The sequence below is a fragment of the Microcaecilia unicolor genome, chromosome 14 (assembly GCF_901765095.1).
Source record: "Microcaecilia unicolor chromosome 14, aMicUni1.1, whole genome shotgun sequence".
NCBI lineage: Eukaryota > Metazoa > Chordata > Amphibia > Gymnophiona > Siphonopidae > Microcaecilia > Microcaecilia unicolor.
In genome coordinates, this window is record NC_044044.1 from 8,496,945 (window position 1) to 8,513,951 (window position 17,007).

At 38.7% G+C, this 17,007-nt stretch overlaps 1 protein-coding gene across 1 annotated transcript in view; it reads right to left on the reverse strand.

Moving 5' to 3' along the window:
- Positions 1 to 17,007, reverse strand: part of LOC115457653 (dnaJ homolog subfamily C member 3-like) — a 60,312-nt gene that overhangs the window by 34,291 nt on the left and 9,014 nt on the right. The window contains exons 3-5 of the mRNA XM_030187179.1: positions 7,655 to 7,779; positions 6,880 to 6,954; positions 1,887 to 2,030 (exon numbers count right to left, since the gene is read on the reverse strand). Coding sequence (XP_030043039.1) covers positions 1,887 to 2,030; positions 6,880 to 6,954; positions 7,655 to 7,779 — 344 coding nt within the window. The remainder of the gene's footprint in view (positions 1 to 1,886; positions 2,031 to 6,879; positions 6,955 to 7,654; positions 7,780 to 17,007) is intronic.

Genomic DNA, 17,007 nt, shown 5'->3' on the forward strand with positions numbered 1-17,007 from the left:
TCTCTGTGTAGTGCACGCCCTGCACCACAGATTTTTTTGGTTTTTGTAAAATACTCTATTTTGATGGGGAAGAAATGCATATTACAAAATTGGTTGGTAGCTGACTCCCCTACTGTGGCACAGTGGCATTTGTCTATGCTGCAACTTGCTGCCATGGAGTGATGTTCTCTTCAATCCTTGGATTCTGTTCCTGTCACTTTCGATGAACTTGGGAGAATTTTGGAACTCGCTTACACCATTAGCACGAAGCCATCTTCTGAACTAGTGATAGCAGCCTTGCTCATGTTTTCTTTCTTAGACTGTGCGCACTGGAGCATTGAGTAGTGGATTGGGGTGGTTTTAGGTTTGGGTGGTTGATGAGTGTGAGAGACTTTATGTAACAAGTTTCTATGTTTTTGAAGTTATTTGTTTCTTGTAAATTTGCTTTTGAACCAATACACAACTCTCAAACTGTCGTATACAGTTCGAAATACTATCTGGGGTATCAGTAGGCATGTTACCCACAGGTAACAATATAGTTGTGTCATATGCATAAGTAAAGGCCTTATAACCAGCAGATGAGAACATATAACCCATATAACAGTGGGAGACAAAGGAGACCCCTGTGGTATTCCACAAGATGGCTTCCAAGAAGATGAGTTTTCTGAAATCTTACTATACGTGATCTTTGACAGAAGAAACCCTCAAACCATTGCAAAACATTACCCTCTACCTCGAGAGAACTTAATATTGACAATATAAGACAATGGTCCACCAGATCAAAGGCCTATTCTATACTCTCAATGATGGGCTTTTGTTTGTACTGTGTCCAAGTTGCAGGAATATGACCCTGTATTGTGCATGCTTACAGGGCATTTACAGATGGTAGTTAAAGGAAAGCACCAAGACAGATAAGAAAACCAACCTTATACATCACACCAGTTTGCCTCAATATTTGTATTGCTCTGAACAGTCAGAAGAGAGCCACCTCCTAGAATTAGTAAGGTGCAGTATGAACAATTATCAAAAGTGAATCTGAGAAGCCACTACCAACACTCGATTTTGAGAAAGGTGGAAACCCTCTCCATGTCAACAAGTCCCCAGTGTGATGAAACTTCCGAAGCCCTAGAGGCCAATAACTCTAAGTCAGTGGACCAGACTTCTCAGTGCCAAAAAATTTCATGCTGCCCCTTCTTGACATCTACAGAGCTCACAAGAAGAGGAATCGTGATTGGGCCCCAGGCATTGCAGGCACCCGTTATGTAAGTCTGTGATAAGTACAGTTATATAAAAGTCTGTCATGAACGTGGTCCTGAAGCACCAGGAGTACTTTTTGAAACTACTGGGGAGTTTCATGGGACATATCTGGAACAATAACTGCAGCAAAAATCAAATGGAATTGTGGTGAAAACTCTACCTAACCGGGTGCCTGAGACTTAAGGGGACCTAGAGGGCCAAAAAAACAAAAAAAAAACAAAAAACTTAGAAGTTCTGAAAAACCTAACTAAAGAGATCTAAGGGGAAATGGTCCCGCATGACACACTCGTACACTGTATAAAGAAATTTTACACTGCTGGAATAACCACAATGAGTATTGGGACACGAGCTGTGTGGGATAAGCAAGACAGTACTTCCTCACTGCGCCACAGAAAAGAAGACCGAGCTGAGCTGATCCCACTTGATGATGGCAGGCTGAAAATACATGGTGAAAATCGCAAATCACTGCCAAAGGTTTCTAGAAAAAGGTGCTAGACAGTGTCCCTGTGCCCAGCTCCACTGGATGACATCACACTGTGGTAAGAACATATCCTACTAGTCCTCAGGGAAGAGTTTTGGGGGAGGGGAAGAACTACATATTTTCTGGGTTTGCCATCAGCCTGCTTCCATTTCCAACTAGCATAGTGTACCTCAATAACATGCTCCAGGAGTCCAATGGCTCCACCGTAGTCCTGCCTTTCATACGCTAGCTGAGCTTCCTGCATATGCCTTTCCAGTTCTTCAGCTCGTTGGAGCTGGCTGCTAGCCTCCTCATGACCAGGATGCGTCTGCAACTATCAGGGAGCAAGAAGAGAAAAATATGAAGTAATTAAAAGACAATAGATACCAGGTTTAAGGAGGCAACTTGTAAAGGATTTTCACATGTAGGTGGTCTCTTATAGAATTACCCCATTCGTTAAGTGTCTGTAGTAACAAGGTGTTTACTTTAACGTGATCCAAGGGTAGGCATGTTCAGTAAAGGAGTCTGGACAAAGTACACATATAGGTTATAAAATACATGAGACTGAGAACCAGTTTTGCTTTGTTTTTTTTAATTCAATTTTTAAAAAATGCTCCCCCTACCACCGGAATAATCCTAAATTGTAAGTAGGGCTTCTAATCCTAGGTGTTTAAAAATGGGAGTTTTAGGTGTTTATTCTTCAATTAGGCATTTTGAAAGGGTGCTAAATATCTGTATATCACTGATTGCGTTGCAAAATTAAAAGTTTTAGGAATGCTTACATTGTAAAATATTTAATAGAAAATAAATGGAATCCACCCTCATAATTCCCACCAGTCACAAACTCTTAATCCTCTTCTGGGGGCATATATAGCAAAAAAAAAAAAAAAACAAAACTAAAATATCTTGTCTACTGAGCAGTACCTTAAAGTGATCGTACAGCCAAATAACCTCCGAAGAAAATTTTAATCTCTGATAGTGTCCTTCCACAGCTTCACACACCTAACAATGTAATTGGCCCATATCTTGTGGCAAGTCACCAGGCTCCCCTTTCGAGCTGCTTACTTTCATCAGTGTCCTGTTCCTTCCTGGACCCATGTTTGTTTATTTATTACATTTTTATCCCACATTCTCCCACCTACTTGCAGGCTCAATGTGGCTTACATAGTACCACAGAGGCATTCGCCAGTTCGGTAAAGAAACAAATTGGGCATTCGCATCGTCTGGGAGGAGCCCAGACGGTTTACCTGCTTACCTGGAGTGTTCAAGCTGGCGTATGCCACTATAAGATTAAGCCCCTGAAGACGCCGCTTAGGCGAAACGCGTTGGGCACTAATTCAGGCATAAGATCAAGAAGAATAGTCGAAAATCAGTATTTCCCCTGTTCTCCAGGGATTTTGTATCACATACGGGTTAAGCGGAGATATTCAATGTGCCTTGGAAAATGCAACATGGAGACATTTGGATATTACTCAGAGCGTTAAAGCAAATTGGGCACTTTTTGATGACGTCAACAGTTACCCGTATGCAGCCTGTATTCATGAACGGATACGCTGATAAGATTGTTTTTTTGGACTAAGTTTCACTGTTTTTTCGAGTGAATAATATAAGAAGATTGAAGGTCCTTTTTGGAAGCGGACATTTATTGCTTAATTACAATGACTTGAGCATGGACAATCCGAGAAGTGTGTCATGAACAGATAGGAAGTTGACTTAGTTAACTTCTCCATGTTTTGGTACAAATTACGGGGTTGGTAAGTGTTTGTTTTTTCAGCGTACTGATTGAATATTGTGTTATTGTGAAGAATGAATGAATGAAAGAGTTGAGAGTTTGGATGCATGGAAATTTGGATGCTCTTTGAGAATTGTATAATTAAGAATAAAAGTGTATAGAGATTTTTTTGCAAATTGATGAATAATTTTTCAGCTGTTATTAGGAGGTGGGGATTTAATAAGATATAACAGGATAGAATTTATTAACTCTATGATTAAGAAGCAATGAATATGCACGAGATCTATTTGAATGCACTGCCTCAGTTGTATGCAAATAGATCTCATGCATATTCATTGGGGAAAATCCTGAAGACCTGACTGGGCTGTTGCACTCAAGGACCAAGGTTGATCACCTCTGCTCTATACTGATCAAGTTCCTTCATTTATTTCCAAAGAGGGATAAGTTTGCATTTTGTTGGCAACCCCAAATCATTTTGATGTGTTGGCACTAAATGAAGATTAGGCTATTTGCATCATACAGCACAAAATTACATTGAAAAAATTTGTATCCTGAAGATAGTACAGTCAAACAGGATAAAGTCCTACAGAAAACCAAATTACAACTTATGGATAGAAATTGTACGTGAAAGTGTAGTGATGGCGGTATTCTGTCCATCTGGACAGGATGAGACAGTGAAAACAAAGATTTGTTAATAAAATTAAACAAAGTTACCTGTAGCAGGTGTTCTATAAGGACAGCAGGACAAGTATTTTCACCCATGTGCAAGGTCAATCAGAGCCCAGCACAGATGCTGCCCAGTGTTCAAGAAGGATCTGAAAGCCTTTGGTGGCAGTGCCACAATGAGCAGATGCCTTCCCGACTGATGTGTGAGCACATGGGACTAGCAGAATAAAAAAAAAAAAATTTAAAAAGCTGATGGAATAGAACTACCTGAAGCGGTGGGAGGAGATATGAGAATACATGTTCTACTGTCCTCAGAGAAAGCAAAGATGCTTAACTGTAGCAGGTATTCTCCGAGGTCAGCCTTCCCGCCTGCCGAAAGAAAAAGGGACCAACCATTCTATACTATAGCATACTATAAAATAGAAACAATTCCAAGAGGAGGTGGGAGAATGTGTGAGACTATGTAGCCTGCTGTCTTCAGGATTCTCGGAGGATAAGCAGCCTAATATTCTTACATGTGAGGAATCCCTAGCTACCAGGCTCACAAACTCACTGTTAAAAATGAACATAGATAAACCTGAATCCAGATACAAATCATCAAAACTGCAGCCTAGGACAAAATAAAAATGGGCTTAGGAAGGTGTAGTTGGATTCTAAACCCCAAACTTAACTCTACAGTACCGTCTATTGAAACCGACTTAACACTGGGCATGCTGCTGAAAGCATGCTACCTTTAACATGCCTGGCGTAATAGTCAGTTCCAGAATACCAGTGGACCTTAGAGATCACCAAAGTAGAGAGTAAATGAGCTATTGGGATAGTCGGATGACATCATCCATGGTCTTCATGGTCTGATACCACTAAAAAAGTGGGGTCCACTGGGCAGTTGCCATGTGAAAACAAGGCATGAATGTTGCAACCTACTGACAGGCTCGAACCTAAGCAGCAAGAGCACGAAGAGTGACAGCCCCTGCATCAAATTTCCAATGACCATCAAATGGGAGACAGGAAACAGATGAATTAAGGGTGTAGTAAAACGAACTCCTGTCTGTCCAAAGACCCAGGAGTTATCCATATGGACTACTACTACTACTACTACTACTACTATTTAGCATTTCTATAGCGCTACAAGGCATACGCAGCGCTGTACAAACATAGAAGAAAGACAGTCCCTGCTCAAAGAGCTTACAATCTAATAGACAAAAAATAAATAAAGTAAGCAAATCAAATCAATTAATGTGAACGGGAAGGAAGAGAGGAGGGTAGGTGGAGGCGAGTGGTTACAAGTGGTTATGAGTCAAAAGCAATGTTAAAGAGGTGGGTTTTCAGTCTAGATTTAAAGGTGGCCAAGGATGGGGCAAGACGTAGGGGCTCAGGAAGTTTATTCCAGGCGTAGGGTGCAGCGAGACAGAAGGCGCGAAGTCTGGAGTTGGCAGTAGTGGAGAAGGGAACAGATAAGAAGGATTTATCCATGGAGCGGAGTGCACGGGAAGGGGTGTAGGGAAGGACGAGTGTGGAGAGATACTGGGGAGCAGCCAAGTAGTGAACATTGACATGCAGTGCACAGCAGTCCATCGTCCAGACACAAAAACATGTAAGCACTGCATGCACCGCTAGACGCTGAGTGAATACCCTGGGAACTGAGGCGAGGCACAAAAACAACTCGCAGTACTGGAAGCGAAATGCCTCCAGTGAAAATCAAAAAGATATTTCTTGGGTATACACATCCACTACATCTAAAAAGTAAAGGAAATCATAGCACTGAACCATGGAGAGTAGGGTGGTCTGGGAAACCATCTTGCAGTATACTTTGACAAGAAAGTTGTGCAGGGCTGTTAAGCCCTAGAGAGAACATATCGTCCTGTCCGTTGCCATTGAGAAGGATCTGGAACAGAAGCCAAGTCTTCCTCCCCTGGTGGTACAGATTTGGCTACCTGGGTCTTTAGAGCCAAGGAGCTGCTTGAGGTGAGAGCCGATAAGAGTCAACATTAGCAGGCAAGTGATTGGCCGCTAGCCTGATCTGAAATCTTGCAGATTCCACCCCCCCCCCCCCCGACCAGTAGGTCAACAGGGCCAGGTACGGCCACGGCAGGCACGCTCCCCTGAAGCTAGTAGGAAAGTCACCCATTGCTGTGATTATAGAGGCATCCAGGGCTAAGATGCATGCCGTTGACAAGATGGGGCTGAGTCCATTGAGACTAGCGAGAAGAAGTGGCATAACCAGTAGAAGGAACTCTCCATGACCTGCCGAAAAAAAAAAAAAAAGAAATCTACTAGAAGCAGAAGAATTCATGGAAGACTTCCAGGAGGAAAGGCATCTGTGTATGTTTAGATGAGGGTAGCGACCCCCTCCATCTGCTCTCTAAATGGGTTTGCTCGTGGTAGGCACTAAAGCGATTTCTTTTTGGACATTACAACGTTAATCTGCTTGCTTGCTTGCTTGCTTGCTTTCCTTCTGTGTTTGCCCGAGTTCTGACATTGCTCTCTGATCATCTCCTGTCTGTTGCCTTCTGTTCTGGATACAGCCTTGGACATAATATATAAAATATAAGAGAGAACAAGACACAAAGACAGCTAGTGGAGAGCTAACAGTGCTTGAGGAACTGGTGTTCTTCCAGTGTTTATTCAAAACACACCTATTTTAAACCAAAACCTTACTTATGTTCTTATGAGCAGGTCATGTGTAAAACAATGCAGAAGTCTAAGCACCTTGTGGCAGGTGGCATTGCTTAGTATCACCACCATGTTTGTTCATGCAATGTCTTAATTACTTTGTAGTACTCACCACAGCCTCAAAATCCTTCCGTGCATCAATAGTATTGCCTTGTTTCAAGAGAATATTCCCTCGCTGCAATCGGGCCTACAAAAAGGACGAATGAGTTATCAAACATTCAAACTACATCCATACAGAAAGCAGCACACAGATGGGAGAATTATACAAAACACAAATTATCACATTATACCAGACTGGAGGGGTGCCTTTTCCCTTAAGGAGAAGCAGCCCAATGGTTAGAGCAGCAGGCTGAGCTACAGAAGAACCTGGGTCAGATCCTACTGCAGCTCCTTGGAGTCTTGGGCAAGTCTCTTAACACTTCATTGCCTCAGGTTCACACTTATGATTGTGAGCCCTCCAAGAACAGAAAAAACACCAACTGTACACAGCTTCAATAGGTTTTAGGCTTGCAGACAGTAAGTAAAATTAAATTGTACTGGAGAAGATAACTTACAGACGTAACTGGACAAGTAACATCAAGGGTAAATTTAAAAGCTAAGTAATATCTCAGGATTAACTATACGCCAAGTAATATGACTTAGACCATTTAATTTTTCCATTTATAACTGGTCATAACATACTTGTACTCACACACAGTGGAGTTTTTTGACCAATGATAAGAACGGAGTCAGAGAAATGCGGGCATTTATTGTTCTGCTGCTACGTGTTGACTACTGAGGTCTTTTTCTCCATTTTCACTAACTTGATATCATGTACCAACGGTTTCTTAAGGTGATTAAGTTAGTTAAGCTCATTTCAGCTCAGTACGAGTAAGAAGATAACTTACAGCCAGGAAGTCAGGCTTCAGCTCTATGGCCTTTGAAAGATCTGGCAGTGCAGACCTAAATTTGCCCATGGCAAGGTAGACTGCAGCTCGCTTGTAGTATGTCAGATAGTTGTAGGGATCTCCTTCTGCAAGAGAGAGATTGAGAGAAACAAATAATCTGAACCACCGTCTAAAAGAAGCTAGATCAGAAATTTCAGATTGCCTCTCATGTACTAGACCCTACACCTCAGACAGTATCATGTTAAAGAGCTTAGAAGCACCATATCTAGGGTTAAGAACAAGAGCACCTTTCCTAGTACAGAAATAATGTTAAAGACCTTCCGTAACAGTCAAAGAATGAGTTAACAAAACTGACACTTTCAATTTTGAGTAGAGCACAGCACATGCTAACAAAGTTCCATTGCAAAAAAGAGGGGGCAACTTCCAATATCTCTAATATTCTTTTCCAAAGATACATGACTAGTGGACAACTGCATGATGGTGCAGATTAAAATCATGTGTCACCCTGATGCTGCGAGCTCTCCCACCATCCCTCACCAAAACCTTCCTCCAATGTGGAGTTCTGACGGTTTCCCGGTACTTACTGCGGTAAGAATCTTACAGCACCAGAAGCCTTGGGTCTGGAAGCGGCTCCTACCAACCAATGGCTGCTAAAGGGTTGTGGAGGGACACAACCTGAGGCCGGCTCCCTGAAGACAAGATGGCAGCACCTAGCAGCCCCGCTGGACCATCACTCAGCTTCACGAAGCAGAGGTGGAATCCCAGCTGGAAGGCATGCTAGATAAGTGGTCTCAACCACTGGATGAAAAACATGGCTATATGCAAAGTCAGTTAGAGGGCTTGAGTCGGGATTTTGCGGCCAGTCAGAAGTGCATGGGAGAGCTGGAGAAGAGGGTCACTTTTGTTGACTTGGCACAGGCCTGCTTACAGAGGAACTTGGAATTATGTCGGGTTAAGTTGAATGACCTAGAGAAGAAGCTCTAGGCAGAGTAATCTACGCCTGGTGGGGCTGAAGGAATGACAGACACAGCTTTTTGATACCGTGGAGGATGCCAGATGCTTTGTGGACATCCTACCAACTGCTGAGGCCCCTTCGATGTCCTCTGGGATTGGACGCCTATTGCCATTCTGGAGAAGGAATGCTAGTTGGGGCTGTCTGAACTGGAGTGTAATCTGCGGCCCGGAGTGGGACTTCATCTGACTGGACCCATGGACTCATCATGTTCCCACATAGGATGGCCTGCATCTCAGTATTATATATTTAAAAAATATATATATATATGTGAAAATCAAAAACAGACAACAACAAAAAATATAAAAAATTATATAAATATGAAAATTTAAAAAAGGAGACGACACAAGAAAAAATGAAAAAATATAGTAGATTTATTGAGGTGATATGACTCGACACAGCTGTGTTTCGGCCCAACTGGCCTGCGTCAGGAGTCTAAATTTAAAGGAACATCTAGTTCCTTCAACACTTCCAGAAGAAATTTTAACCGACAAAGAATTTTTTGGACATTACCCCTGTGGAAAATGTACAGTGTGCAAACATTGCATTACTTTACAAGACTTTATACATCCAGTGACCAAAAAGATTTTTCCGTTGAAACACTCCACAAACTGCACATCCTCTAATGTAATATATGTAGTTAGTTGTCCATGTGAGCTCTTATATATAGGCAAAACGAAAAGAATGATCAAAACAAGAATCACGACCAAGAGATCCAACAGGACCACCTCATAACAGCCAACATGTTCCCACTACTGTGCCACATTCCCGCAAACGTATTCGTAGTGACTCGGGTGATTTGTTTACTTCACCTCCCAGCAGCCCTATAACCAATCGCAGAGAAGAAACATCTGAAGCTTTTTTAGATCGGATCTTACCAGCTCAACGACAGAGACACACAGAGAGAGACAGACTTCCCTCTCTGCCATACGATCATCCACGAGATTACCAGTACAACAAACCCTATACGTACAACAGAAGCAGAGGAAGAAGTCGAGGAAGAATACGAAGACCATACAACAACTACAGATGGACTTAAATAATAGCCAGAATAGATGTGAAGAAGAAATACCGATATTCAATTTATCTCAGTTCCAATTGTCTGAGTCACACTTACATGTTTTACATAAAGGCTTGTCCTTTGTACCTACATCCAAATATGATCCGTTTCAAACTAGAGTAGACCTTTTTAGATTCTTTAGGAAGCTACAAATTACACATTTCTTTAACGAAGCTCCAGCGACATCAGACACTTCCATTCTTAAACGGAACACTAGATGGTTTCCTCCAGGAGCCCCTGACCCCATCATTAGTACCTTTTATCAATGCACTTTGAAAGAGATAGAAAATGTTGAAAAAACTTATCGGTCAAAAAGTTTTTATAATTTAACACAAGACGAATTTTCCGCTCTTCAAGATTTATCCAGAAATACACAGATTGTTATAAAACCGGCAGATAAAGGAGGAGGTATAGTAATTATGGACAGATCTAAATATGTTCAAGAGGTAAATAGACAAATTACAGATAAGCATTATTATATCCAATTAGAAGAAGATCCAACTAACCAATTACAACAAGAAATTGAAGAAATTACTACCTTAGCATGTGATGCAGGTTACCTCACTAGTAAAGAAAAAGATTTTCTTTTAATTCCAGCCCCAGTTATACCAACATTTTACATTCTCCCTAAGATTCACAAATCCACCTCAGACCCACCTGGACGACCAATAGTTTCAGGCAACGGTTCCATCCTAGAACCTTTATCACAGTTTGTAGATTATTTTTTACGTCCATATGTACCGCAGATAACATCATACGTGAAAGATTCCACACATATCTTAAACATGCTAGAAGATTTTGATAGAGATCTAACAAATGTTATATTGGTAACCCTTGACATAGACTCCTTATATACTAATATACCTCAGTTAGAGAGTTTGGCAATTATAGAAAAGACGCTACAAAATAGAACCATTTATCGAAGAATACCTAACTTTCTGATTATGGCCTTTGCAACATATGCCTTAACCAAGAATTATTTCGAATTCCAAAAAAAGATTTATCAACAAATACGCGGCACTGCTATGGGGTCACCTATGGCTCCCGATGTCGCAAATCTATATGTAGCAGATTTTGAAAATAAATTTCTAGTTAATCATCCGTATTCATCAGAAATAATCTTCTATAAGCGCTATATAGATGATATTTTAATTTTGTGGGAAGGTGATGAAAAAAGATTACTCGAGTTTTTCAATTGGCTTAATGGTCTTGATATGCATTTACAGTTCAAAATACAATATGATAGAAGTCAAATCTCATTTCTAGATATTCAGATTATCAAAACATCCTATAGATTAGTCACACAAGTTTTCAAAAAACCAACAGACCGCAATACTTACTTACATTTTCAAAGTTTTCACAATCGTAGTCTCAAGACTAATCTCCCTTATTCCCAATTTTTGAGACTGAGGAGATTATGTACTACTTTTGAAGATTTTGAGTTTCATGCACAAGAGATGTCCCAGTGTTTTATACAGAGAGGTTATCCCATTCAAATGGTAGAACAATGTAGAAATAAAGCAAGGATACAAGAGAGAGAACAACTACTTACCCAAAAGAAAGAAAAAAAGTCACCTGAATTAATCTGTACTTTGAAATATTCCAGAATTTCAAATCAAATTAGGAAAATCATTTATAAAAACTGGCATATCCTAGAAACACATACATGTTTCCAAGGATATCGTCCTACTATTGCATATGCAAGAAATAAAAATTTAAAGGAACATCTAGTTCCTTCAACACTTCCAGAAGAAATTTTAACCGACAAAGAATTTTTTGGACATTACCCCTGTGGAAAATGTACAGTGTGCAAACATTGCATTACTTTACAAGACTTTATACCTCCAGTGACCAAAAAGATTTTTCCGTTGAAACACTCCACAAACTGCACATCCTCTAATGTAATATATGTAGTTAGTTGTCCATGTGAGCTCTTATATATAGGCAAAACGAAAAGAATGATCAAAACAAGAATCATTGAACACAGGTCCTGTATAAGTAGAAATATTGTGACAGCCCCATTAGTGAATCATTGGTACGAGGCAGAACATACAATTGACGACCTAAAATTTTTTATCATTAAACATATTCAAAAGAAATGGAGAGGGGGGAATACAGACAATATTTTATTGAAAGAAGAACGGCTTATCTATACATTGAATACCCTTTCACCATATGGTCTCAATATGGAACTAGATTTAGTCCCGTTTGTATGACCACACATCTCTTTTTTTCCAATAGCATTCTTTTCCTATCATATTTCAATTGAAGATTTTCAACTTCTCAGGAGTTAAAGTAAGTTCCAGTTATATACAAAGAATTTAAATTCATCAATTAATATATGTCAATATATATATGTTATCCATGCAAACTTAGAAATAAACCTTCTTCTTTTTAAGTTTTTTCTTTTTTTCTGTCTCTTTTAATTAAATGTTTGAATTCATATAGTTTCAGAATGAGAATATTGACCATTGAAAAACATTAACACATAAATTAGTTTTAGATAATTTATAAATACAATATAAGTTTTTTCACTGAGGTCTAATATTGAGTTAGTTTGTTTTTATTTATATTTTTTTCATTATTTTCATTGAACACATTTAAATTACCCATTTCATATCATAATACAATAATAAATTATTTGTTCTTTCTAAGAAAAAGGGATTAAACATTTTAAGGTATAAATTGTGTATATCAAACTACAGATTGTGTTCTAATTGAATGAGCTATTCTCCTTTTTTTTTGAGGTTTATTATTTAAACAAATATATGTTTCTAAATGACAGCTATTTGGCATCTAAACTTCAACCACCAAGAACATAATAATTTGTGCAAAGCCGTTTTATCTATATACATCTCTCTCAGAGATAGAAACAAATCAGTACACTGCTTCACTTAATAAATTATTTTTCGTTTCATTAAAATAGATATATAAAGTACATTATCTTTAGGTTATATATAAAATTTGCAATATAACCCTAGACAGATGATAATAACTCAATACCATCTGTGCTTCGTTGAGCCCAGAATATCACCATTCACTTTAAATCGTGTTTAACAATTAATTTATTCAATTACGCAATTAGGCTATTGAGATTCACATTTAAAGTATGTTTTTATTAAATTCAGAAGATCGATATCTATTTTTTCCAAACCAATCAGATTAAATAAAGATTGGGTTTTATTTTTGTTTTATTTTTAATTTTTTGAACAATATATTTATCACATTTTATCAATATTTATAAACAGATTCGAACTAAAAGACATTATCACATAAGTGGAATACAATATAGGAAATGACGTACATAGGTTACAATTTTCTTTTAGCGGGAATTATCTTTTTTGAAAGACGCGGATATGACGTGATCCATGACGTTTTCACTAGATTAAACATCCCTTATAAAAGAAGCAATACACATCGCGCCAGCTCATTATTAGCTAACGCGAACGCTGCTACGCAAGATATCTGAATGAAATATAGAATTTTCTACAACGGTAAGATACTAGAATAAAATATAGCGAGTAGATACTATAAACATTATATAGATATATAGAAAAGCATACACACTATAGATATCGGATAACTTTTTGTGCATAGAAAATTAAACGCAGCTATATTCTTATCATCTTTCTTTATACATATATTAACTTATCCCCTTATTTTACGTTATACATATTTTGTGTGAGATATAAATGTCTAATGAATATATGTAGTTGCAAAATACAATAAGGGATGTTTATATATAAATATATTTTTTATCCGTGATTATTCCACTATATAAACTAACAAACGAGATACCCCTTTAAGATTTTAATTACTCTATTTATTTTTAAAGTCTTTTATTAATAGAATTTTATATAAAATAGTACACAATAAATATTTAGTAGTTGTAAGCTGTATAATATGATCGGCAATATTGCATTGGTGTAGCCTAACTATCCCTTTCTCTGCTACATAGATTTTTGCTAAATCAAGCACACAGCCTTTTTAAAGGCAGAGTGTTTTTTGAATAAAGACGTGTGCAACAGCACTCCTTTCAAGGATCGATATCATCATATAACACACATAAGGTGCAACAGGTAATTACTTCTTTACTAAATAAAAATAGCCATTTATGATCTTCTATTTTATATTTCGCCCTACAATAATTATTAAGAAGTATAAAATTTTATCTAATCTGGCGCATTATAACATATAAGATAGGTTTTAACGGTTATATTTTTCATTAACCAATAAGTGACCCATTAATATATGAATAGCTCATCCAATAATAAGTATTTTTGGTTGTTTTCTTATCATCTTATATTGTCCTTAGATATTTTATCTTCCTAAAAAAATGACAAAACTTATTAGACTAATGATCGCAGTTCATTTATCATTGTTATACTTTAGTTTATTTTAAATGTTTATAGATCATTGAATATTTCTTTTTATTTTCTATTTTCCATTGTATAATAAAGTTGTTTTTATTTTAGTTTGATAGATTTATAATTGATACATTCTAAATTAAAATTATATTTGTTTTAATTTAGACTCCTGACGCAGGCCAGTTGGGCCGAAACACAGCTGTGTCGAGTCATATCACCTCAATAAATCTACTATATTTTTTCATTTTTTCTTGTGTCGTCTCCTTTTTTAAATTTTCATATTTATATAATTTTTTATATTTTTTGTTGTTGTCTGTTTTTGATTTTCACATATATATATATTTTTTAAATATATAATTCTTCTTTTCTCCTTTTTTCTTTTTTTTCCTCTCCCTTTTTTTGTGTCATCTTCGCTGTTTTTGACTGCCATTGCTTTTCGCGAGGACAGGTTTCTTCTGTATTTTTGACTGCAACGCAGTATGACATGGACATGGCTGCTTTGGTCATCTGGACTTCCCTAGCGGGAGCCCTATGCCCCTATTTCAGCAGAAGTTTAGTGGATTGTTTGACTACTGGCTCCCTGCTCTGGGAATGGATAGTTTAGGTCTATTTTACATAAGGTAGTGCTTGTGTTGATGCGGGTGATTTGGGGGTATGGATGGCTATGTTTGGCCTGTGGCTCTTTGGTGAAGTTTGTCTGATCAGGGGTGGGCATTTTATGTGGGTATGGAGGGCTTGAATGGGGCAAGTGTGGGGGCTCCAAACTGTTTTTCTTCCCTTTTACTTTTATGGACTGAAGGTTACCCCACTGTGGGAGGCTGGCTGTTGTTGGCCCCTTGTCATGTGTGTGGGGGGTGTTCGATTCAGTAGAGTTTGTATTTTTTTGGGGTGGAGAGGCTGGTTGTAATTTTAGAGTCTGTAAGTTGTCCTTGGCTGTTGGTTACAATGTGCGTGTGGAAGGCGTGCATGCATTTCTCTTTCATTTTGTTTACTAGGCTTGAGGGTGGTGTGGTTCCACATGATAGTCCTGCTTGTTGGGGCCTTACCCCGGGACCTTGAGGATTTGGGGATCTGGGCAGGGAGTTTTAAGTATGCTTGGGGGTTTTTGGCACAGTGTCTCTGGGTTGCTCCTTTGGGCGGTTTTTTTAGGGAGAGGCTGGTGGCTGGGACAGCCTCTGCCTTGAACTAGAGACCATGTTTTTTTGTGGCTTATGCTGTCCTTCACTGTATTACTTCACCTGTGAAATGCACAAAAATCCTGCAGCAGCTTCAGACAGTCAAAGCAGATTTTGTTGTACTACAGGAAACTCACCTCTCTAATGCAGAACATGTTAAACTGAAGCACTGGAGAGTGGGTGGGTGTGTCCGCGGCATTGATACGGAAAAGGGTGGCTGATGCGATGCAGACAGTGGAGGTGGACCTCGAAGGCCAATAAGGGATTTGTCATTGTATGCCCCTAATCAGTACGATAGTCTTTTTTAGAAAAAGCTGACAGTTGTTGCCTTACCACCCTATGCCTCTTATTATTGGGGACGGTTTTAACATGATGTGGGATCCTGCTCTTGATAAGTCCCACAACCCTCACTCTGAGACTATCAATCCTGCTAGGGTGTTACCAATTTTATATAATGTGCTGGATTTGGTGGCTGTGTGGTGGGGATTGCATCCCACAGATAGGGATTATACTCATTTAAGACACACCAACTCAACGCAATCAGGTATTGACCATCTATCTGTTCATATCCTCTCCCTTATTCTCCAGTGTACACGGTTAAATGGTCAGAATTCTCAATGAAGAAGGGTAGATAGTGGGATTCTCCAGGGGTCTGTGCTGGGACTGCTGCTTTTTAACATATTTATAAATGATCTAGAGATGGGAGTAACTAGTAAGGTAATTAAATTTGCTCACAACACAAAGTTATTCAAAGTTGTTTAATTACAAGAGGACCTTACGAGACTGGGCATTTAAATGGCAGGTAACGTTTAATGTGAGCAAGTGCAAAGTGATGCATGTGGGAAAGAGAACCTGATTTATAGTTATGTAATGCAAGGTTCCACATTAGGGGTCACCAACCAGGAAAGGGATCTACACGTCATCGTTGATACGTTGAAACCCTTTGCTCAGCCTAAGAAAGCAAATAGAATGTTAGATATTATTAGGAAAAGAATGGAAATCAAAAATGAGGATGTCATAATGCCTTTGAATCGCTCCATGATGCCACTGCACTTTGAATAGTGTGTTCAATTCTGGTCACCACATCTCAAAAAAGATACAGTGGAATTAGAAAAGGTACAGAGAAGAGTGATCAAAATGATAAAGGGGATGGGATGACTTCCCTATGAGGAAGGGCTCTTCAGCTTGAAGAAAAAAAGACAGCTGAGGGGCGATATGATAGAGGTCTATAAAATGAGCAGAATTTTACAAATTACTGGGTGAGAAATGTGCGTCGCCTCTCACAAGGAAGTTTAATGTGATGGCAGATACAGAGACCAAGACCATGTTGCCGGTGCTTAATATTGCTTGGATTATAATTCTTCCCAAGTCGAGTCAAGATCCTGCACTGCCTGAATCACAGGAGACTGTATATGAAGAATATTCCCTTGACAAAACTGTTAATGCGAAACAGGCTCCTGTCGGGATCATGAGGTTTCATGAGTATACCCGAGATTAAATACAGGTAAGTGACACAGCTCCGTTTTCTTCCTATAGTATGGATATACAGCTGCAGAGAGTGAATTGCAAGATGTGCCTGATATTGCATAGACTGTGGCTGTATTAAGTTTGAAGACATTTTAGTGTGTCCTGCAATCGACAGCAGTTGGAGTATGAGTGCTGCAATTGATTAGCTAGCAAAAGAAAAAATTAAAATACAAAAAAATAATAGACACTTATAAACACTGGAAATAAATTTT